Genomic DNA, 23615 nt, shown 5'->3' with positions numbered 1-23615 from the left:
AACAGCTTTGCCAACTTTTTTTTTTTACTACTTCTGGAATTTAATAGCGAATCAATGCCAAGGAAACATTTTTTTTGTTCGCTCTTGTCTCATTAACAAGCAGCTTAATCTGTAGATGTTTGCAGGCGATTGTGCTCATCTGCATGCCATGGAAAGCATCACTGGCCGGTTTGCACAACTGAAGGCATTGTTAAAGGCAGAGGAGTAGGTCAGGTTGTATTTTCCCCAAGTCAGTTGGCAACCTTAACTCGATAAACAGAACAGCTACTTGTACTGAAAGTGGAGCAGAGGAACTCCCTGGGATATCCCCACATGACTTCCTCTTAGGAATGGCTTTTCTTGCTGGGCCTATGTGTTGACGATAAAACCTGAGTTGCAGCAAGTCTAAGGCCCTGTCTGCAGTAAACATGTAAAGCAGCATCATGCCGCTTTAACAGTCACGGCTTCCCCCAAAGAATCCTCAGAACTGTAGTTTAAGGGTGCTGAGAGGTGACCCCTGCTCCCTTGACAGGGCTACAATTCCCAGAGTGTTTTAACTGCTGATCCCTCTTCCCAGAGGAACTCAGAGAATTGTAGCTTGGGGGGGTGGGGGAATAGGGGTCTCCAAATCACTCTCTGCACCCTTAGCAAGCTATAGTTGACAGGATTCTTTGGGGGAAGCCATGACTGTTTAAAGTGGTATAATGCCACTTTAAATGCATTGCACAGATGGGGCTTTAGTTTCACTGGAAAGGTTGCGTTTACATTCTCTAAATGCATTTGGAATGACACACACCTATTTAAAGAGGAAGTAAAAAACTGGATTTTCAGGAAGCTGCTAGTCCATAAGAAGCTGTAGCTGGGCAATCCAGCAGTTGGAGAAAAGGGAGTTGTGGACACCTAAAAGTTGTAGTGTGTGTTCCCTGCCCTTAAGGTAATTGATGAAGCACTCCCTTGGTATTTATTAGCATGTATTAAATTTACAGCCCGTCCTTTCTCCTAGAAAGAGCCCAGGGTGGCAAACAAAAACCCTAAAAATGCTCAAAAACATCTTAAAAACAAAAGACTTTAAAACAAATTAAAACAAAACATCTTTAAAAACATATTAAAACAAAGCATATCTAAAAACGCCTTTTCTTTAAAAAAAAAAAAAGCTTTAAAAACATATTAAAAAGCAGTTTCCAGCACAGACACAGACTGGGATAAGGTCACCACTTAAAAGGCTTGTTGAAAGAGGAAGGTCTTCAGTAGGCACCAAAAAGACAACAGAGATGGAGCCTGTCTAATTTCTAAGGGGAGGGAATTCCACAGGGTAGGTGCCACTACACTAAAGGTCCGATTCCTATGTTGTGTGAACTGGACCTCCTGTTAAGATGGTATCTGCAGGAGGCCCTCACCTGCAGAGCACAGTGATCAACTGGGTATATAAGGGATAAGATGGTCTTTCAGTTATCCTGGTCCTAAGCTTTGTACACCAAAACCAGAATCTTGAGCATGGCCTGGTAGCTAGTGGGCAACCCATGCAATTATTTCAGCATGATCAGAGATCAAGGTCAGGTCTAGCCCAGGCAGTAGTCTACATATCTAGCCAAAGGGTACAAGGGACGTGGTTGTTCACTGGACTTAACTGAGATGCAGCTGAAATCTGAACATTAAGTTCAGTTCAAAGTGAATAATACTCGTATGGAGGAATAGCTAGCTGTGAAGGATAAATGGTTTTCTAAAAAAACAAGTCTCTCTGTGTGCCTGCATGTGAGAGAGAACCTTTCGACTGTAATTCAAAATCTGTGACCTCACTACGTAACAACTATGCCGACGATTCCCTCCCTTGCATCTTCCTCATTGTCAGTCCAGACCCCTCACAATCTGAACAAGAGTGTCCTGCCTACCGTAGCTCAGTTGCAGAGCGCATGCCTTGCAGTGCAGAAGGTTTGACAATAAGCAGTTCCGCCTAATGGGTGTGTGGGGCACACTGAAGTTGAACAGGAATTGCTTTCACTTGCTTTCCAGAACAGAAGTTGTATTGCTCTTGTGTACTTAAAAAAAAAAATCACTGTATGGTTATTTGAGTAGCCCCATCAAACCCAGTAAGCCAGTGGGGCTTACGTCTGAGTAGACCTCCCTCAGATTGGGAATTCTAATCTGAGATAGCTCTGGTATACATTGACACAGGGCAGTCTTTATTCCAGATTAGACCATTTACTTTGTCTCTTATTCTTAAATATCAATATATCATTGACACTGGCCCTGTCTACCGCCAGCATGGGGTCCGTGCCATGTCGATGTGCCATGCAGTGCCATGTCGATGTTCTGGTGTACAGCACCTAGCGTACTGTTGACACTTTATTAAATATTAATACGTGGTTCTTGCAGGCAACTGAAACACAGGCTTCTCCCCCACATAGCAATGATTCCACTCCCCCAATGACTCCACTCCTTTCCCGACTCCACTCCCCCAATTATTGCGATTTTATTATTTTGCTCTGTGTGAAAACAGTCTTAACAACTGTTCAAAGCACTTGTTCAAAGATTTATGCATGCATGCTACTGCTTGATTGGCAACAGGCTTTGAAAGAGATCAACAAATCATAGATGGCAGATAAAATCAGATTCAAAATACAACACATCCTCTAAACAAGACAGGGAACTCACTTGAACTAGCAAGGAGATGAAACCAGCCTCCAGGGTCATCATCTGGGCTTGCTAAAGAGGTAGGATTTTTTGTTTTTTGTTTTATATCTGAGAAAGAATTAGCCAGGCAAACTTGTGTGCAGAGGGAGTTCCAGAGAGTGGGTGCTCCCATAGCCCTTTCCAAAGTGAGCAAGACTGATACAGAAAAGAGACTTTCTTATATATATAAAAATATATATATATAAAAAAAGTCATGGAGCTGAGGTCCAACAAGAATTATTAGCTGTGGAGATACTTCTAAGTAGAACTTAAGGGAAGGACTGTGCTCAGTGGTAGAACACCTGGTTTTCATGCAAAAGGTCCCTGGTTCAATCTGGCATCTCCAGATCAGACTGGAAGAGACCCCTGTCTATAACCCTGGAGAGCGGCTACCCGTCAGTGCAGGCAGTAGATGGACCAACAGGCTGACATGGTATAAGGCAGCTTCCTCTGTTCTTAACTCCTCTCTCTAAGAGCAGCATACAGTGAATAGTATTTATTGCAAACTCTAGCATGGTTCTGCTGGGAGTCTGTGATGTTCTGCGCACAAGGTCCTGAGTTCAAGACTGCCCCTGGCTTTTGCTAGGAAGGAGGTGAGCATGGTGTCTCTGATAATGTCAGGGAGGGAGCCATGGAAGCGCACATGTTTTGCATGCAGATGGCCCCAGGTCCAATCCTTGGCATTTCCAACTAAAAGGATTCCCAGCGGAGCTGCTGTCAATCCAAGTAGGTAGCACTGAACTGGACGGGCCACTCCATATACTCAGAAGCAAAGCAAATTGTAAGGGACCATAGCTCACTGTGATAGACACAGCGCTTGCTTTGCATGCAGAAGGCCCTAGGTTCAACTCCCAGCACTTCCACTTTGAAAAAGTGCAGGAAGCAAGTGTGGGAAAGGGCCTTTGCCTCAGAGCTGCTGCCAGGTGGAATACACAATATACTGAGATCATAGAATCGTAGAGTTGGAAGGGGCCTATAAGGCCATTGAGTCCAACCCCCTGATCAATGCAGGGATCCAAATTAAAGCATCTCTGACAGGTGGCTGTCCAGCTGCCTCTTGAATGCCTCCATGGCTGGAGAGCCCACCACCTCCTTAGGTCATTGGTTCCATTGTCGTACCGCTCTAACAGTCAGGAAGTTTTTTCTGATGTTCAGCAGAGCTCTGGCTTCCTGAAATTTGTTCTGTGCCCTGCACTCTGAGATGATCGAGAAGAGATCCTGGTCCTCTGTGTGGCAACCTTTCAAGTACATGAAGATGCTCTCATATCTCCCCTTGGTCTTCTCTTCTCAAGGCTAAACATGCCCAGTTCTTTCTATCTCTCGTCATAGGGCTTTGTTTCCGGTCCCCTGATATCCTTGTTGGCCTTCTCTGAAACTGTTCCAGTTTGTCTGCATCCTTCTTAAAGTGCGTTGTCCAGAACTGAATGCAGTACTCAAGATGGGGCCTAAACAGTGCCAAATAAAGGGGAACCAATGCTTCACACAATTTTGAAACTGTACTTCTGTTAATATAGCCTAAAATAGCATTTCCCTTTTTTGCAGCCACATCACACTGTTGGCTCATGTTCAGCTTGTGATCAACAACAATCCCAAGTTCCTTCCTGCATGTAGGATTGCTGAGCCAAATGTCCCCCATCTTATAACTGTGCATTTGTGTTTTTGAAAAAGGAAGGTTTTAACCCTGTAAAACGGGTGGGGAATCTTATTCAGCCCAAGAGCCACATTCCCTTTTAGGCAACTTTCTGGGGGCCACATGCCAGTAGTGGGTGGTGCCGGAAGCAAAACAGGGTGGAGCAACAAATGTTAATTTAGGCTGCATACCCACCATGCATCTAAGGAACATTCTTCCCCTCCCTGAAAGGATCTTGGGAATTGAAGTTTGTTAAGGGTTCTGGCAACTGTAGTCCTGTGAGGGGTAAACTACATTTCCATGATTCTTGGGGTGGTGGTGGAAATGTGCTTTAAATGTATGGTTTGTATGCAGCCTTTCTCCATTCTCTGTCCATGCAAGCAAGAAGCATCAGTGTGGAAGGACACATTCCAGCCAAGGAAAAGCAGTCAATGAGAGTGTGCGGAAGCAAGGCTGATGAAGGGTGTTACCTGGGGAGAGTCCCGAGGGCCAGACGGAGAGGCCAGGAGGGCCACATTCAGCTTCCAGGCATCATGTTCCCCGCTATAACATTTGATACATACTGACGGTGGCATATAAATAAATAAAATGTTCTTCCTGTCTTCAGAAAGACAACAGAGAGGAAGCTGTGCGAACCTCTCTCAAAAGAGAATTCGAGGCTGTTGGGGCCACCACTGAGAAATCCGTATTCCTCATAGAGGCTCACTTAACTTCCCTGTGAGATGGAACCATAGCAGAAGAACCATCGGTGGGAGAAAAAAAATTCCCTGAGATAATCAAGACCCAGACTGTCCTAAGGCTTTAAATGCCGGGAGAGCCATTTGAGATCCTTCATCCCTTGCACGAATCTACAGCACCCTCAGTGATCCCGAGGAAGAGAGAATGACAAAGCAACTTGGTGTACAAATAACTCTTAAAATGCCAAGTTATCCCCTGAAACTTCTATTTCTCTCTTCCTCTCTCCCCTCCCCTGGTTTCTGGATGCAGACCGTACCCTACTGACAGTGAACACATGGCATGCAGCAAATGTGGGTTGCAGACCACTGGGGATTCAAACAGGAGAAGATACATGGAGAAATAACTGCACCTGCAAGTTAAACCTTGCGCAGCCGGGTTTTCTGCAGCAAGGTCTGTGTGACCTTGGCAGCTGTACAAGGCAGTCGTTGTATAAGAGCGAATTGTGTTTTAGTATACTGGAGAAATTGTTCAGGAACAAATATACTTCTGTTTGGCACCAAGATGTTGTCATCATGCCCCATCTCCTTATTTTTACAGCCTAAAACTTGCACAAGGACTGAATACTGCATCAGGAAACAAGTCTGTATCTTAGATGATGAAACATGCCCCCCCCTCTCTGACTCTTCCCCCCCAGGTTACAAGATCAGAATTATTATTATTATTATTATTATTATTATTATTATTATTATTATTATTAAGCATTTGGAGCTCTGGTAGCTGAAAATATCTGCTACATCCTGTGTGAAGTGTGGAAATAACGGATGCCTGATGCTCTCCCAGAAGAGCTTTTGAAGATTGGGAATAACAGGCCCGTACTAATCTTCCCTCTCAATGTGCAGCTGCAGCAGAGTTGGGGGGGAAAGGGTCTGGCCAGTGGATGTCCCTCCCCCAAAGAATTAAATGCATACCCTTAGAATATTCCTTTCTGCTGTTCCCTGTGTTGAATTTTGAATTGCAAGCCCCTTGGGACAAGGCCCTGTCTGCTTTAACATTGTAAAGCGCCATGCACAATAATGGTGCTCTGGAATTAAATAACTAAATAGCCAGAATTCTTTCCAATAGCATGAGCCAGAATCTTTTGCCATGTGCCAGGGATTGTGGCTTGACATCTCTGGGTTCCTCAGTAAATGAGCGGATGTGGGAAAGGGCTCTTGCTAGGAAGTTTGATCATCGGGCCTTCAAAGGGCTGGGATTGGCTTTCTGCAAGCCCTGGGCTTTGCTGATGCCACAGATCAGACTCCAAACTCCTTTTTAACCCAGCCGTGGCCTAATTAAGCCTTGAGGCTGGAGGTTCCCTAAGCGCTTCTTTTAAAAAAAGGGATGCCCCTTTACCTAAGAGATGTTTCACTGTGTGGCTCGTGCACCTTAGCCAGAAATCCGATTCAGGATAGATTTTCCAAGCTTCCTTCCAGCCAGGCCTTTCCAGTGTGTAGAGAGAAGCTTTTCCTCCCCCTATTATTATTTGTTTTGCATGCCCCACTAATGTCATAAGCGTCCTTTCTGAAGAGCCCATGAAAAACAAATGTTTAGTTTTCATCTGATAAGGAGAGGTCTGCATTTCAGGGAGGAAGAGATAACAGAATGAGCTGGTAGAAAAATGATGGGCCAAAGGAGAACTTCATTCTCTCATCCCAGCTCAGCCTGCCCATTTTTCAGAACATATCCCACTTTTCTTACTTTTATGAAGCTCCCTTGTCCCCAAAGTCTTACATCCTGGTAATCATGCAATTTTGCAAAAAAACAACAACCAACTTTTAATTTTAACAAGGCATCCTTCAACAGGGTTGGATAGTTTGACTTAATTTGGTCTGGTCAATTTAATTCTTTCTCTCTCTTAACACTTACACACACAAACGCGGCAACAAAAATCCACTTCTGTGTTGGAATTGCTTTTTTAAATATGCTTTTAAACCTTTTTTAAAAAAACAATGTTTTTTAACCTTTTTTAAAAAAAAGTCTTGAAAGCTTTTTAAAAAAATGTTTTTAAAGTTGTTTTGTTTTAATGTATTTTAATGTCTGTTTTTGTGATGTTTTAAAGTGTTCTTAGTGGTTTTGTTTGCTCCCCTGGGCTCCTGCTGGGAGAAAGGGTGGGATATAAATCAAAAAATATCTCCAGAATTAATAAGAATTCTGCTAAGACCTTCCTCAAGCCAGTGGTGAAATATGTCATTATCTGCTAACTCAGCAAATGTACACAAACTTTTTTTGGAAATTTGTCTTCACATAGTGGTGATACTGGGCACCAGATCCTGGTAGGCAGGGCTGAAGAGAGTTATCTAGTAGATAAACCTCTGGAAAGTGGAAGAAGCTTCTAGGAGAGGTTTGGCGGACCAGGCCCACCCACTGCTGAATATCAGAATTTCTGTAGGCTTGTGCACCCGGGCACAATTGGAGCTGCAGCATTTGGACTGGCAGAAGTTCATCAATTTTTCTTCTTGAACCCAATACAAATTCATTAATATCCTGCTTCATAAATTCTGGGGGCCCAGCCCAGAGTCCAATAAAGTTCTGGTACATGCCTCTTCCTCTGCCTCCTCCTCCATTTTTAGGGACTTTGCTGATGCAAGACTTGACTGTTCACATCAGGTTACTTTTGTTACTCAGGATGATCCCCTTTTTAATACGGGAAAGTCTTGCAAGACTCGCCCAAATTAGAATTAAAAGTCTTATGCAAAAATGCAATTAACAGGGAGATGAAATGTTGACCATTCAGGAATGCAAAATGTAAAAATAGGTCATTATATCATTGCTGAGGCTGCTTGGTGACTCTTAAGTTTTTGAACCATAATCGGATTTCCTATAGAAACTCCGGGGCTGATAACTAAAATGGATAATGGTACAGAGGTTGAGAAAAACTCCGAGGGGTTTTTGCTAAGGCATTATGTCTTTTCGCCCTCGAGGTGACTCCTGGCTACACCATAAGAGGGAGGAAAGTATTTATCGGAGAGCAAGAAAACAATCTTATCTGTAAAATGGCATAACATCCGTTATTTTCATGCAGTTCTTTAACATATTTGCAAGGGCAGCTAGTATCTTTCAAAGGCCATAGTCCTCTCAGCAAGGCTAATATGTCTGCAGAGTTACTGTTACACACGAATTTGTACCTGCTTGCCTGCTGCACACACCCCAGTGCTATTCCAGCAAGTGGATAGTCTTTAAGCAGGAATGGAGAACCTGGAGTCCAACCACATCTAGAAGTCCACAAATCCTATCAGCCCCAGCCAGCATGGCCAATGGTTAGGGTACTCAAAGCTGCATCATGTGTTTATTATCATGCCAGTGTTGTTTGACCTACACTGGCTGCCGGTTGTTTTCTGGGCCCGATTCAAGGTGTTGGTTTTAACCTTTAAAACCCTGTATGGTTTTGGCCCAGCTTACCCGAAAGAGCGCCTCCACCGCCACCAATTATGCCGCCCAACTAGATCAGCCACACAAGGCCTTCTCTCAATCCCACCAACCAAAACAGCTAGGTTGGTGGGTACTAGGGAGAAGGCCTTTTCTGTGGTGGCCCCCACTCTCTGGAACTCCCTCCCATATGATCTTCGACATGCCCCTTCCCTAGATGTATTCCGCAAGGCCCTGAAGATGTGGCTATTCCAGCAAGCCTTTGAGGTCATTGGGTAAATCACCATGATTCTGTCATTTATCGTATGTTGTTATTATAATTGCTTTTATATGTATTGATGACTGTCCAGTATTTTACCTATTGTGATTAATGTGATTACATCTGTTATTGTATTTTATCTCTTTTAATGTACGTCGCCTAGAGTGGTTAATTGCCAGATAGGCGACAAACAAATTAAATATTATTATTATTATTATTATTATTATTATTATTATTATTATTTATTTGTTAAGTTTATATCTTGCCCATCCTCCCAAAGGAGCCCAGGGTGACAAATACTTCTGTGGTAAAATAAACACAATTGAAAATAAAATAAAACCACATTTAAAACATTTTAAAACATCTAAAAGTAACAAAACATGGTAAGAACATCTAAAACAAATTTGAGGACAGGTGTAACCAAATCACGCATCTGGATAGGTCCGCCAAAACAGAAAAGGTTTCAGCAGACGTGTACAAGAGTGGCGTGATGCCACCTGCCGAATGTCACTAGGCAGGGGGTTCCACAGCACAGGAGCTGCACTGTAAAGGAATGACTCATTACAAATATGGAATGGGTGCTGCATGCCACTCGTAGAAGTGCACTATCTGCAAGTCGAAGTGATTGAGCTGACACACATGGCTTAAGGCGATCCTTTAAGTAACCTGGTCCCAATCCATTGAGGGCTTTATACCAACAGAACTCAGCCCGGTAGCCACTGGCAACCAGGGCAGATCTCTGAGCAGAGGTGTTATATGCTGACAGGGTCTCACCCCTGTCAGCAATTTGGCTGCAGCAGCATTCTTCACTAACTACAGCTTCAGAACCAAGGGTAAGGGAAGCCCTGCAGAGAGTGTGCTGTAGTAGTCCAGTCTTGAAGGACCACTGTGATCAAGCTGCCCCAGTCCAGCAGCTGAAGCTTGCGGAAGGCACTGCTAGCCACCATGGCCACTTGGGCGTCCAGTGACATTGTCTGGAGAGCCACAGGCTCCCTATCTCTACCTTTTAAAAGAAGGGGAGATGGAACCATGATCTTCTCCATGGGAAGCTGCCTTGGGTCAAGTTAGACTATTTTCCCATCTACTGTAGTTTATTGTCTGCTCTGATTGGCAGCAGTTCTTCAGGGTCTGAGGACAGAAGGATCTTTCTCATCAATTCTTCTTGAATTGGGGAGATTGAAGCTGGGACCTTTTGAATGTAAATCAGGGACATGTCTACTTTGTTGCCTAGGAATGATTTCCCCCCCCCATACCCTCAGGGTTTTAAGCTCTGCTATTGACGCCTTGTTTCCTTGGGAGGTAATGTAGTCATCCATCAGGTGTGGTGGCCCCGGAGCTTTCTTAGTCTCTTCTTGGACGAGTTTGTTCTGCCAGGCATTTTGGAATGAGTTTGATGTTTTTTGATCGCTGTTTTGATGTAGCTTGTAAAAATGTTAATGTCCTGCTTTAATTGGACTTATTTTATGCTCATGTCTTTTATAGAAATTATGGGTTGTATCCATTGTTAGTCATGCTCAGAGTAGACCTACTGAAATTGAAGAGTGTGACTTGCTTAGGTCCATTAAATTCAGTGGGATAACTCTGAATGGAGATGTGAAGGCATGGGAAAAACACCCCCCCCCATTTTTCAGAAAAAAACAAAAAACTCTTCAGGGAAAAAATGGGGGGGAAACCCCAACCCTTTGTTTTCCTAATGTTTCCATTTTCCCTGCACCATTGTATCTCTAACTCTGAATAGGATTTAGTTGGATACAATCCTGTGTAATCCTGTTTGTAAACTGGCTATGTAATCCTGCTTGTGTGTGTGTATTTGTGTCTGTAAATATTGCAAGTACATTGAGACAAGTAGCTACTTTTACAAATCTCTGTCATATGACAGTTCCTGTCTGCCAAATTTCCTTCTGTTGCTCTGCTTGAGTCATGAGAAGATGTACAAGTCCCCTCCTCCTGTGTGTGTTGAGCCACCTCTTAAAATGGGCAAAGCTACTCTCTGTGGGGAAATAAATGCACTCTGCACATGTTCAGTGGTATAGTCTCCATGTTCCAGGGCTGAAAACAGGCCCCCAGGATCTACCAGCATTCAGATTTATACATTTTGGAAGCTATCTCATCCTCAGTCAGGCCATCTGTTGACCTAGGCCAGTATTTGTTTCCTTTTATTCTTCCACAACATGGTGCCCTCCAGATGCTTTGGACTACAACTCCCAGCAAGGCTGTGCTGGCTGGGGCTGATGGGAGTTGTAGTCCAGACCACCTGGAAGGCACTAGGTTGGCGATGGCTGGTCCAGCAAGCCTTTTAAGTTGAGATATTTCCCAGTCTGCAGCTGTATCGGAATTGTTCCTAAGATGTTTTATTATTTTATTGCTGCTTATCTGCCACCCTGAAAGGAAGAGTGGGGGGATGATGATGATGATAAAATAGTTGTTACTGATACACTGACTGGCACTGAGTCTACAGCAGACTAAGGTCTTTTCCCTTCACTTGCCCCCTGATCCTTTTTAACGGGAGGTGGCGGGAATTGAATATGGGTCCTCCTGCGTGCAAAGTACATGTTCTGCCACTGCGCGTCTTTGGTTCTTCCTGCGTGGGATAGTTAATGAGCCGCTGTTTGATGTCCACAGAGGCTTTTCTGCACCTCTAGTCTGCCCCCCCCCCAAAAATTAGGCCTCCTTGTCGTGCGGAATGGTTTAGATCACTTGGCTTTTCATTACAATTCAGGTCATAAACAAATGTCGAAATCATGGAATTTCCTGCAGGATGGAAACTGTTCTCTGGCTGGCTCCTGCCCTCCTCGCGCTGGTGCCTGGGACAGCATGCTTCCCCAGGCTTGTTTACTGAGCCTGAAAACGGTCATAATTTCTTGGCCCTTTTTGTTCTACTGAGTGCCCGTTGTCCGGCAATTGTCTCCTTCAGCCTCATTTGTTTTGAGATCTGTGGCCTTCCTTCGGACTGTCATTCCCCACTCCGTGATGAGCTCGCCAGCAGTTTACTCCTGGAGTGAGGGATCCATTGCCTGAGTTGGGGAAATAAGAAACTGCCTTACATCGGGTCCATGTAGCCCAGGGGTGAGGAATCTGCGGCCCATGGGCCAGTCTTGACTCGCCAGGAGGTCCAGTTTATTTCCCCCAAACAACACCTGCCTGCTGGCGACATCACTTAATGGGCAGGAGGGCGGGGTTCAATTCTGCTTTGGCTGGAGCCACAGCAGCAATATTTAACCCCTGCTCGGCAGCTGATGGCTGGGGGATTGTGACAGGTGGGCGGGACAACCCACTTGTCAATCATGTGGCACGGCAATGAGGGGCTTAACCTTTTGCATGGAAAGTGTGGGTTGATTGGGTCTATGGCTGTAAATTAAATAAAGTAAAAATAAAAAGGAAAGTGTGGGCTCTGCCACTGAGTGATGGCCCTTCTCCAGTTTTTCAGTGGGACTCTGTGGTAGCCCAAAGGCCAGTTTCCTCGCAAACATTGGGAGAGATTGGTCTTGCATGCTGGCTCGACTGGAAAACTCAGCAATGCAGAGCAGGCCAGATCAGAGTGCCACCTGCCAACTGTTGATCTGTTTTCCCATCATAGCGCAGTGGTAGTGCATCTGCTTTCCATGCAGAAGGCTCCAGGTTCAATTCCCAACAGCTCCAGGTAGGGCTGGAGTCCTGGGGAACTTCTGCCAAGTCAGGTCACCAACAGTCTGAATTACATTCCTAAAAGGAAGGTTTTTAAAAAAAAAATATTTATTATTTAAATTTACACCCCACCTTTCCTCCCAAAGGAGCATTAGGAGTGTTTTAAATTGCATCCCATGCAGCAGTCAGACAGCATTCTTTGGAGATCTGCAGTGCAAAGTTATGATTAATACGCCGCCATCCATGTGCCAGGTGCTGTACAAAAATGAGTAGATCCACAGCTGTGGATCTTGGCTTCAAGGGTGCAACAGAACCCTTATGTGGGAGAGGGCTGTGGCTCGTGCCCAAAGACTGATCTCTTGGGGGTTTTGGGGGTGGGTGGGGTGCCCTTAGTTGAATGCGCCGAGCTGTTTGCCACACAGCCATGCTTTTGCCACCACCTGGCTATGATTAGATCTTCTCTGTGCACATCTCAGGTGTACAGATCTTTTCATAGGGAGCCAGGTTGGAGAACAAAAGTGTTTTTCACTTCTTCCTGAGATAACAAAAGGTCTATCTTTAAATTAAGTAAACTTCCCTCGGGGTGGAAAAGTGTCTGGGTACGGAATGTTCATGGAGAAAATATTCCGAAAGTCTGATCAGCCTCACAGAGTGTTTGCTTTAAATGTAATAGCTCGGTTTAAAACGGGAATGCAATTTCTTCTCTCTCTCTCTCTCTGTGTGTGTGTGTGTGTGTGTGTGTGTGTGTGTGTGTGTGTGTGTGTGTGTGTGTGTGTGTGTGTGTGTGTGTGTGTGTGTGTGTGTGTGTGTGTGTGTGTGTGTGTGTGTGTGTGTGTGTGTGTGTGTGTGTGTGTGTGTGTGTGTGTGTGTGTGTGTGTGTGTGAGAGAGAGAGAGAGAGAGAGAGAGAGAGAGAGAGAGAGAGTTTGCCACCAGGTATCATGCATGGGTAATATCCACCTGCCCTCTAGTGGACGGGCGCCATTCTGAGCCACTTCCTAAGCTCTTGGTTCCTCTGTTTTGACTTGCAGAAAAAAAACTACATTGGAGCCATAACTTGAGGCATTAATTAAGAATCTTCCTCTCATTCTCTTTCGTTGGCTGAGGTTCAGCAGAGTATGGGCTTAAGTTTAGGAGGTAACGGTGAGGGAAAAGGAATGAAATGCCGTTTGCTTCTTTTATTGCTGCCCTGTGCTCCTTTGGGGAGAACACTGGGATACAAATTCAATAAATGAATATAAATAAATAATTTGACCTTGGAATGGTGTACATGGATTTGCGTTGCCTCCCTTGAACCTCACAACAGCCCTGTAAGGCAGGTTAGGCTGAGAGAGAGAGAGAGAGAGATTGACCCAAGCTTCATGGCTGACGGGGGATTTGAATGCTGACTTCCCTGACCAACGTGTAGAATTCAGCCTACTACCTTTGTCACTCTGCTATGTGCCTTTTGTTCACATACCATGAAACAAGTGTGCCCGTTTCCCCTGGTCATGTGCCGACGCACATGCAGCTAGATCCCATCTCTCTTGAATAGAGAAGGCTTCTTGTAGAGCTTGGGGTCAACAATGTTGCCCTTGTGCGCGCCATTATTTAGTGACCCGGGTCAGGCAGGATTGCCCTGGCAGGCCAAGCCAGCGCCAAGCAGAGTGAATTCTCTTAACATCTACAGTGTGTGCACTCGTGTGGCTGAAAAGGGATTAGTTACAGGGAAGTTGAGAGGGATTTGACTGCTTGGCTCGTGGACTCCTCTATCCTTGCCTTACCTCTCCTCACCTTTTAAATTTTTTTCTTGCAGACTCATCCCTGCAGGCAGCACCTTTAATGTGACCTTCAGATCTCAGGCTCATGCTTGCTGCCATTGACTGGCTGCAACGGGAGCCACACAGGCAACATTTGACGTGGCTCCAAGCTTTTCAGCTGCCTATATTTATTCTCCCTTGTCGTGAAGGACGCTTTATTCGGCTGGCTCCTTCCGTTGAGTGGTTTTGCTTTGTGCAGCGTTTTACCCAAATTACCGAGGGCCAGCTCTCCCTTAAAGTTTTGGGTTGTTTCAGCTTTTTTTCCATTTTGTTTAAATTATATCCCAACCTTCTAATAAAATGTTCAAGGCAGCTCACGGCAGAGCATTCAAATATAATACAACAGAGAAATCAGTAATAAGCTACAACAAATGGGACCTGCAGCAAAATGTTGCAGTGTGACATGCTGCTGTTCAGAGTTCCAGCCAAGCAGCCGCCTTCCAGGATACTCTATTCCATTCCCCCTCCAAAGACTGAGTTGGCATTCTGTGCTCACTGAAAATGCTCAGTCCTTATTGGACTATTCTTGAGTCTCTGCTTTTTCCCCCCTAAAGGGGGTGTGTGTGCACATGTGCGCTACTTCTGCAAACCCTAGGTTTTCCCCAAGCCTGTTCATACCTCCCTCTTGTGTGGGGAGTTTGCTCTTGGCATATAGCAGGGATAGGGAACCTGTGGCCCTCCAGATGTTCCCATCATCCCTGACCATTGGCTATGCTTGCTGCTGGGGCTGATGGGAGTTGGAGTCCCAACAACATCTGGAGGGCAGCACAGGTGCCCCCTATCCCTACTACATAGGCCAGGAAGTTGTAACAGGCAGTAGGTTAAACAGCTTAGAAACCAAATGTCAAATGCCAGGACAGCTAAAGATAACCGCTTCGGAGGCCAGATGTCTCTCTAAAAAGATTTACAGAGTCACTGAAGGCCGTCAGTGAAGGAGCAAGGCGGACCTGCCTAAGTGCAGACGCATAAAAGACCCTCTTGCATGTCCTGACCAAACACACATCAGGTGTTGGTAGAATTCAAGGGGTGGGGGCTCCATAGGGGATCTTGGCCCACAGGCAGATTCATGTCAGAGAAAGGAGGTTCCCATGCCTCATAGGACGTTTAAAGTCACAGCTAGCGCTTTGAGCTGGGCACAAAGTGAATTGGAAGCCCGCAGAGCTGTTGTAATAGGGGAGTCGCTTGCTTCCAGTCATTTGAGTTTGAAGATTTGGGCTCAGTAGTCAAGAACCTCTCATCCGTTCTGCATATGGAAGAGGAAATTTTATTGTTTGTAGCCAGTGGCCATCACAATATAGAACAACCAATCAAATAGGAAAAGTCGAATAAAACCATATAAAATGTAAAAGACACCTATTACAAGAGATCACACACAATACCTAAAATACATTAAAAGAAAAACAAGCCAAGGGGCTTATAGTTAAAATAGACTAGTCAGGGGCGGGCTCCGGACGCATACCCACAGTTGCTAAATGACCAGCTCTCAATTTCCCCACCGCCAAGGCAAATTTTGCCACTTGAAGTATTACCCATGGATTGGAGGGAGCAAGAAGAGCACACGTTTGCTCCAAAGGTGGTCTGTATCTCCAGGAGTATAAAATGGCGGCAAGGAATTTCCTTTTAGGCTCGGTATACAGCGCACATCGTAGTAAATAGTGCGCGATGTCCTCCACTTCAGGAAATTCACAAATACAGAGTCTTTGATGAATAGGGCGTTTTGCATATCTCCCCTCCAAAAAAGCAGAGGGCATAGTTTGAAAGCGTAAGGCCGTAAAGGCCTTTCTTAAAGCAGTGGAGGTCAGATAGACGAAATATTGTTCAAACCCAAAAGATGTTTTAACTAAGGGATACCACCGGGAAAAGGCTGACTGAGTGGAAGCAAACACGTCCTTCCTTCTTGAGGAGAACAGAATTCTGTCCTTATAAAGAAATCTTACTTGAGGGGTGACACAGGAGGGCAAAATTTCTGTGTTTATCCCATATGAGGAAACCTTGGTGAATTTGTGCCTTTAAGATTTGTGGGACCAGGAGCCTCCAACCAGGGCTGTGGAGTCGGTACACCAAACCTTCGACTCCGACTCCTCTATTTTTCTACTGTCCGACTCCACCCAAAATTGCTTCCGACTCCACGACTCCGACTCCACAGCCCTGCCTCCAAGCCACCTGTTTTAAAAAGTTGCATATTTACTGTTTATCGCTGCAGTTAACCTTATGAGGATGGGGCACTACGTTGGAAGGGTTCCATGGAAGGAGACCTGGATGGGAAATGGATGCCTATTGTAGTCTTAGATGGTTGTAGGAGGGGAGAGCGCTCTTGCACTCAGGTCCTGCTTGTGGGCTTCCCATAATGGGCATCTGGTTGGCGAAAACCGGATCCTGGACTAGATGGGCCTCTTTTGGCTTGATCCAGCAGGCTGTGCTTGTGTTTGATTTGAGCATTGGAAGCAAGTCTGCAGACAGATTCTGTTAATGACTTATAGCCATGAATTTCCGTGTGGCTATGAGATAATAGCTGTAAACTGTGGTTTGCCCAGGTAGCATTATGCAGCTGGCAAATCTGTCTGAAGCTTTAGGGAAGTGGTGGGCTGTCCAACCCTGAAGGCATTCAAGAGTCAGCTGAACAGCCACCTGTCGAGTATACTTTAATTTGGATTCCTACGTTGAACGGGGGGGGGTGGACTCGACGGCCTTATAGGCCCCTCCCAACTCTACGATTCTGTGATTCTACGAGAGGTTTTGAAGGAGGTGAAGTCAACAACTGTGGGACCTTCTGGATTGTTGTGCCAGGGCTGAGGAACTGTTGGCCCTCCAGATGTTGTTGGAATGTAACTCCCCACCACCTGTTGGCTAGGGCTGTTGGGAGCTCAAATCCAACCAAAGTTCAGCATCACTAGCTTAAACAAAGGGCGAGTAGTCCATGACTGATGTTGTGGGTAGAATATGGACCGCACTGGGTTCAAGAAGGCAAGGCGCTATGGGGATGGGAAACACAGGAGCCTAGGTCTAGACTTAAGTTCCTTGTAACCATTATTTTCAATGGGTCTACTTTGAATAGGACTAACATTGGCTACAACCCAATGAAATTTATTGCCAAAAGAGAGAATTTTAGGCTGTAAAATGCTTTTGGTTAAGAAAAAGAGACGCAACAGTGGGTGTAGCCAGAGGGATAGCCAATGTGGTGCCCTCCAGATGTCATTGGATGGCTTTAAAAGAGGATTGGACAAATTCATGGAGAACGGAGCTATCAGTGGTTACTAGCCACAGTGACTATGTTCTGCCTCTGAATGCCTCCGAATGCCAGTTGCTGGAGACCGCAGGAGGGGCGAGTGCTTTTGCGCCCAAGTCCTGCTTGAAGGCTTTCCGTTGGGGCATCTGGCTGGCCACTGTGAGGACAGGATGCACGATTAGATGGGCCACTGGCCTGATCCAGCAGACTGTTTTTAAATTCTTGTTAGACTCAAACACCTGGCAGCCCCAGCATGTCCAATGGCCAGGCATGATTGGAGTTGTAGTCCCACAACTTTTGGAGGTCACCATGTTATCTACCTGTGCTTTAAATGAATACCCACCTCCATGCAGATTTTTATGTGGAAGTTTTTAGCTTAATACTGGCCAGGCTGAACTGAAACTAGAAGAGCATGTCCTCAAAGCCAGATGCACAACAGAAAACTCTGTCGCGCCTTGTGAATTTAGTTGTGCATCCACGTTTGGGGGATGCTGGTTTCAGTGAAAGCCACCCGTTCTTCTTTCAGCTGTGCCAGCCTAATTCCGAAGAGAATTCCACCCGGTCCCCACCCATTCCACAGCCTGTGCTAGCTTGTTTGCAGAGCTGCACCCACTTGTTCTGGCTGCTGGGCAAGACCTTGCTTCCATGCCTTCAAATGCTGATAGGAGGAAGGTGTCCTGGGAGCTCCAAATTCAAATAGGGATGTTTCCCAAAGGTTTCCTGGGCTTCTTGTGAAATGTGGCTTGGCGTTTAGAGAGCTTTTCCCCCATCCACTTCAGGTCTGAATTATTAAACCAAACGGTTGAAATTGTAGAATACCTCTCTTCCATTTTTTTATGTATAAAGCAGAAACAAGTAAATGTGCGAGGTCCATTCTCTGTTGAGCGCTAGTTTTAGTGCTTTTTGGGCGGTGTGTGTGTGATGCTCTGTTATTTTATTTTAAGAACATAACAAGAGCCCTGCAGGATCATATCAAAGGCCCATGCATGCAGAAAGTCCCAAGTTCAGCCTCCAGCACATCCTAGGTAGACCTGGGAAAGATTCCTGAGATTCCTGTCTGAAACCCTGAATACTTATGCATAGTACAATGACTAACAGTCATTAATTTGTCTAATCCCTTTTTAGAAGTCACCTTATCCCTTTCCACCTCTTAGGGCAGGCAGTTTATTTAATTACTTGGGTGCCACTTTCCCACTCAAACAACCTACAAAGCAACTTAATATGATTAAAGTCCTAAAACACTAAATCACAGGAAGGGAAACCCAGACACCAAAACTATAAATGCAATCACAGCAAACATTCAGCAGCAGTGAAGTGATAAAGTAGCCAGTTGGCATGTCAAAGAATTGTAGTCAGAGCTGATCGAAATTACCCATTAGAATCATGAAAAGCCTGGGTGAAAGCAATGGGTATAGCTTGATGCCTGGGTGTTGCTCATCTGGAGAGGGTGTTCTGCGGGCAGGGTGCCGCTACTTAAAAGGCCATATCTCTGGCTGCTTATAGTCTCGCTTTTGAAGATGGGGGCACTGAGAGATGACCCCTCTTGGTTCCAGATGTTAAGTGGGGTGGGGAATCTCAAGGTTGAATGCAGCCCTCCAAACCACTCCATCTGGCCCTCAGGCCTCTCCCAGGCTACACTCTGTGTGTCCTTAAACTCTGTGTGTCCCTTAACTCATGCTTTCTTGGATAGGGGAAAGAGAGGGGTGTGCGAGTGGGTGTAGAAAACAGCCTATTGTACAAAGATAAAAATTGTACTTTCTTTGCTCTGCCCTACTTTTGTCTCCGGCCTTGCCCACCACGGGCATGCGGACCCTGGAAGATTGTCCTGATTGGGATGCAGGCCTTGGGTTGAATAAGGGTCCCCACCCATGTTTTAAGCATTCATATGGAGAGTGAGGCCTTTCAAAGGGTTAAATCAGCCTTCCCAAGCCTTGGTGTCCTCTGGATAGCTTGGACTACAGGCCCCATAATCCCTGACCCTCGGCCCTGCTGGCTGAGGCTGATGGGAGTTGGAGACCAGAACAGCTGGAGGGCACCAGGTTGGTGAAGGCTGGGTTCGATTATGACTAAGAAGTAATTTGCATAGACATCTGAACCTGCTGTGTGCTGCATGTTTCGTCTGTCTTAGTTTCAAATGAAAACCTACCCATAGCTCACTGTTGGAGCAAACGTGATCCTTGCGGGGGGGGGGAATTTCCCAGGTTCAGCCCCTGGTATTTCCAGCCGGTGAGACCCCTGCTGCAGGACCTAGACAGCTGCTGCTGGTCACAGTACATGGTCCTGGGTTAGACGGATAAAATGATCTGACTTTCGTATGAGGCGGCTTCCTGTTTTTCAAAAAGTGTTGGGTCAGTGCTATTCCTCACTTGAAAGACTGACTTCAGACACAGTTGAGATGCAGAGGGAAGAGGCAGCGCAGTGTCTCCATGCGCTTCCTGCATCTCACGTTTCTCAACGCGTCTCAAAAGGAATGCTCTCATTTCCAGGTTATTTGTAGGACTGCCTGCACTCATATGAACCTGCCTCGAGATCTGCATCAGAGGCCCTGGTGGCAGCTCGGGAAGATCAGGATGCTGAGTGCTAAGGGCAGGGCCTTTTCAGTGGGGGCCCCACTGAATGTGGGATGCTTTTCCCACTGAGCTCTGCCAAGCCCCTTTAAGTCAGCTTTCAAGTGTGGTCCGAAGACAACACACACAAGGCATGTTTTTGGATTGATTTTAAAATTGATTCTTTAGTGCATTACCAGGTGTGTGTTTACGAAAATGTTACAGGTTTTTGTGAGCTGGCTGGAGAGAATATTGTTCTTAAAGGTGGGATATAAATAGGAGAAACAAATAAGGGGGGGGGAGATAACCATGCAGAGAAGGAGATGCACAAGGTCCCAGTGGAACAGGAAATAGGACGTATAAGACTCTCCCACTTCCTGTTCCCCCCTTCTTAGCCATCCTTGTTACATCCAGGGCCATTCTGCGAGAAACAAGCACCTAACAAGCCCGTGGCTGTGGGGTAACCTGAACGCAGGTCTTCAGCTTGGAACAGACTAGCCCATTGTGCCACCAGAACGTTCTTCGTCTCCTCAAACTTTTTTGTTTAATGCTCCTAGCATTAAACTACATCTATCCTCGTCTCTGCTGGCCCGCCACCCCCCAATACAGCTTAAGTCTTTTCTGGCCACCATCTCTGTCATCAGGCTGAGCTGGGATGCTTGCGTTGCCTCAGATGTAGGTTTTAGAAAACATGCCAAGTGAGACTCCTGGCCAAGTGGTGGCATCTCTTTTCTTGGCCACTTCTTCAGCAGTGACACCCCAAATGTGAAATGTCCTCCCTGTGTGTGTGCATTTGTGTGCGTTTACCTGGTGCCAACTTGACTCTCTTTTGTGGGCTTGGCAACGCGCTCCTTTTTCCTTTTTTGTTTTTTTAAATGTCATTTGAAACATCTTGATTGCATTATGCATTTATCTGCTACTTTGGAGCTTTTATAGTTTGAAGTCTGTATTGTTTTTGTCTTTTGTGGGGCTTTTGTAACCTTTTGTAAACGAGCTTTTAAAAATGGGTACAAGTTAGTACAAAAGTGTATGAAGACAAATAAAAACCTGGTAAATTGATATAGTGGCTGCTTGCAAGCCTCTGCGGGAGAGGTCGGTTGCCTTTGCGCTCTGCCGGTGGGCATCCTGGAGGAACCTGACTGACTGCTGTGGGAAGCAAGATATTTAAATCAATGGACCTTTTTGCCTGATCAAGCAGGGCTCTACTGATTATCTTAATTAGGTAGCAGCTATCAATAAGAATTGGGGATAGTAATACCTTCCCATCCATACATTTTTCGGGGGGTGTTCCCATCTTATTGCACTCTTAATGTGTTGCAGCATTCATAAGACCCCTTTGATTGAGATAAGGCAATGTGGTAAAAAAAAGTAATCTGGAATCTCAATGTGCATGCCTCAACAGACTTTCTGTAAACAAGGAGTTGATTTTTTTCCCCTAAACAGAAAACCCTTCTCTGTTGCATTGGAGGCTTAAGTTTCATCCTGGGCTTTGCTTTAGGTTTTGTTGGGAAGGGAAAACCCGCTCAGCGCATGAGTTCTCCTCCCTTCTCAGTGCAGCCATGCAGCTGAGCTTCTGCTAGTGTGCAGGGGGTTAACCATAATACAGGAGGGGCGCGTAGCAGTTAATGGGGTGAGACAAGAGAGTGGTGGGCTGCCTGCCGCCGGAGGCTCTCGCTGCCTTGCCTCTTTGTACACGGCTACCTAGGCGCCCAGCTATAAATGCTTGTTGTAAGCGAGAAGGGTACGCAATCTCCCCACCAGCCAGATGTATGTATACAAACACTTCCTTCCGCCAGGATTTATAATGCAGTGAAAAGAACAGGCAGGCAGTTCATTTCTCTTTTGTCTGCTGAGGCCCCGTTGAACTGAGGCTTCCCCACCCAGTTTTCTGTCAAGCTGGGTTGCAAAGGTGGCATCCTGCCATGACCAGCCACGCTGCCTGCTGGGTTGCAAGAGGGGTGCGGTAGTCAGGATTCGGGGGGGGCGGGGAGGGCAGGGAGCCCTTTGCAGCGAGCTAGCTGTGCCAGCAGGGACTCCTCTTGGAGCCAAAGGGGGATTTGTGGCACAAGGCAATATCCTGGCACACCTCCCCAAGAGAGTGGCCCGCTCAGACAGAGCCCATGCTGCCTAACTCTGGTTGGGAACCCGGAGACACATCGCAGATGCACCAGAGGCCATCTGTCGCGACACCAGGAGGAGGCATTTTCCGTGCAGTGGGCACAGAAAAAAAAGAGAGAGAGAGAGAGAGTGAGAGGGAGAAAACGAGGGAGAATGTCTGCCAGAATTAGATCAATATGAGACAATCTTTTTCACTGGATGCTGGCCTGGAGTTTTCGGCTGCAACGGTAAATGTAATTGGTTACTTCCTCCTACCATGCGCAGATCTGTGTGGGAAATGTCCTTCTCTCTCTCTCTCTCTCTCTCTCTCTCTTTTTAATTTTATTTTTTTTAAAAACCTACAATGGCTGACTTCACTGCGCCGCATTGTCAGTATCTGGAGATTTTCCTGTTAAAATGAATTTCCAGCTCCTTTTCAGAGCGAGCGTTGGAAGCTGAAGGGTGGGGATCTGCTTTGGCTTAGCTGACACTTTTTCTTTTTCTCTGCAGGTAGCTGAAAAGTGCCTTCCTTGAAGCCCGTGCCGCCACCATCGCTTGGATATCTCTCTAGGGCTTTGCCTCGCTCGCTTTTGGGAAAAAAAACAACAACGTGTATATATATATATATATATATATATATATATATATATCCTTCCTTTTTTGCTTTTGCTTTTTTTAAAGTTTGGTGTTGCTTGCAGTTCATATCCTGACAGCAACTCATACATCTTTGCTTTTTTTCCCCCCTTCCTAACCCTTACAACTCAGTTTGCTCAGCCATTTCTGCCCCTGACTATGTATTAAACTCAACTCTCTGTCTCTTTTAAAACATATTACAAAGAAAGAAAGAGGGAAATCATAAACAAACAAAAAATCAATTGTTGATTTTATTGCTTGTAACTCCCATCTTCAATTTTTTAGAAGCAGGAAGGTAGGGTAGGAACTTGTTAAAAGATTTCTTCCCCCGTCAAGAAACGAAACCAACCATTCCACTCAACCGGCAGAATCGCTAGCAGCGTCTCTCTCTTTTTTTTTTTGGTGTGAGAATAATTGAAACCAGTATCTGGAGAGCACAGAATTCTTTGGAGGGGAAAAAAAAATAAATGTCTGCCAGTTATTTTGAAATAACTTTGGCAGTGGCACAAAATACTATATATATATAAATATATAACATTTCTATTTTAACTTCGACAATTGCACTTTTAGGAGCTGGCCTCTAATTTGATTTTTCAGTTAATTCTGATGAGATTTCTATTTTATGATTGGCTTTATGTTTAATCCTTGTTTTTGACAGACACAATTTGAGTTCAATGGAAACCTAAGTGCTGACAAATAGAAATTTTACCAAAGCTACTAGTTTTTTCTTCACTTTTTTTTAACTTGAATTCCTCTTTTATCCTCCCCGCCCTTCTTAGAAAAATCAGACGTCCTCTTGCTCCTGAAGAAGGGCGCGGTTGCTTGCGTTTTTCATTTTCTCTCCCCCCCTCCCTTCCTTTTTTGGGGGGTGGTTTTTAATATGGCTGTGAACGTTTCTTTGGTTCGTGATACAAAATGGCTCACATTGGAAGTATGTCGAGAATTTCAGAGAGGAACTTGTTCTCGCTCTGACACAGAGTGCAAGTTTGCCCACCCGTCACGGAGTTGCCACGTAGAAAATGGACGAGTTATTGCCTGCTTCGACTCCCTGAAGGTAAGACCACTGTAACA

At 45.4% G+C, this 23615-nt stretch overlaps 1 protein-coding gene across 8 annotated transcripts in view; it reads left to right on the top strand.

The window, feature by feature from the left end:
* The window catches only part of MBNL3 (muscleblind like splicing regulator 3), a 119909-nt gene that overhangs the window by 21666 nt on the left and 74628 nt on the right, over positions 1 to 23615 (top strand). For 2 of the 8 annotated variants that reach the window (XM_061598217.1, XM_061598213.1), the window contains exon 2: positions 22422 to 23598. The exons of 5 other annotated variants lie outside the window; for them this stretch is intronic. In XM_061598217.1, the coding sequence (XP_061454201.1) occupies positions 23425 to 23598 (174 nt within the window). In that variant the 5' untranslated portion in view covers positions 22422 to 23424. Of the gene's footprint in view, positions 1 to 21869; positions 22160 to 22421; positions 23599 to 23615 lie in introns of those variants that run through there. One more of the 8 variants, XM_061598214.1, reaches the window with a different exon arrangement.

The sequence above is a fragment of the Rhineura floridana genome, chromosome 16 (assembly GCF_030035675.1).
Source record: "Rhineura floridana isolate rRhiFlo1 chromosome 16, rRhiFlo1.hap2, whole genome shotgun sequence".
Taxonomy (NCBI): Eukaryota; Metazoa; Chordata; class Lepidosauria; order Squamata; family Rhineuridae; genus Rhineura; species Rhineura floridana.
The sequence above is the reverse complement of the archived record's forward strand: the minus strand, read 5'-3'. Positions and strand labels throughout refer to the sequence as shown.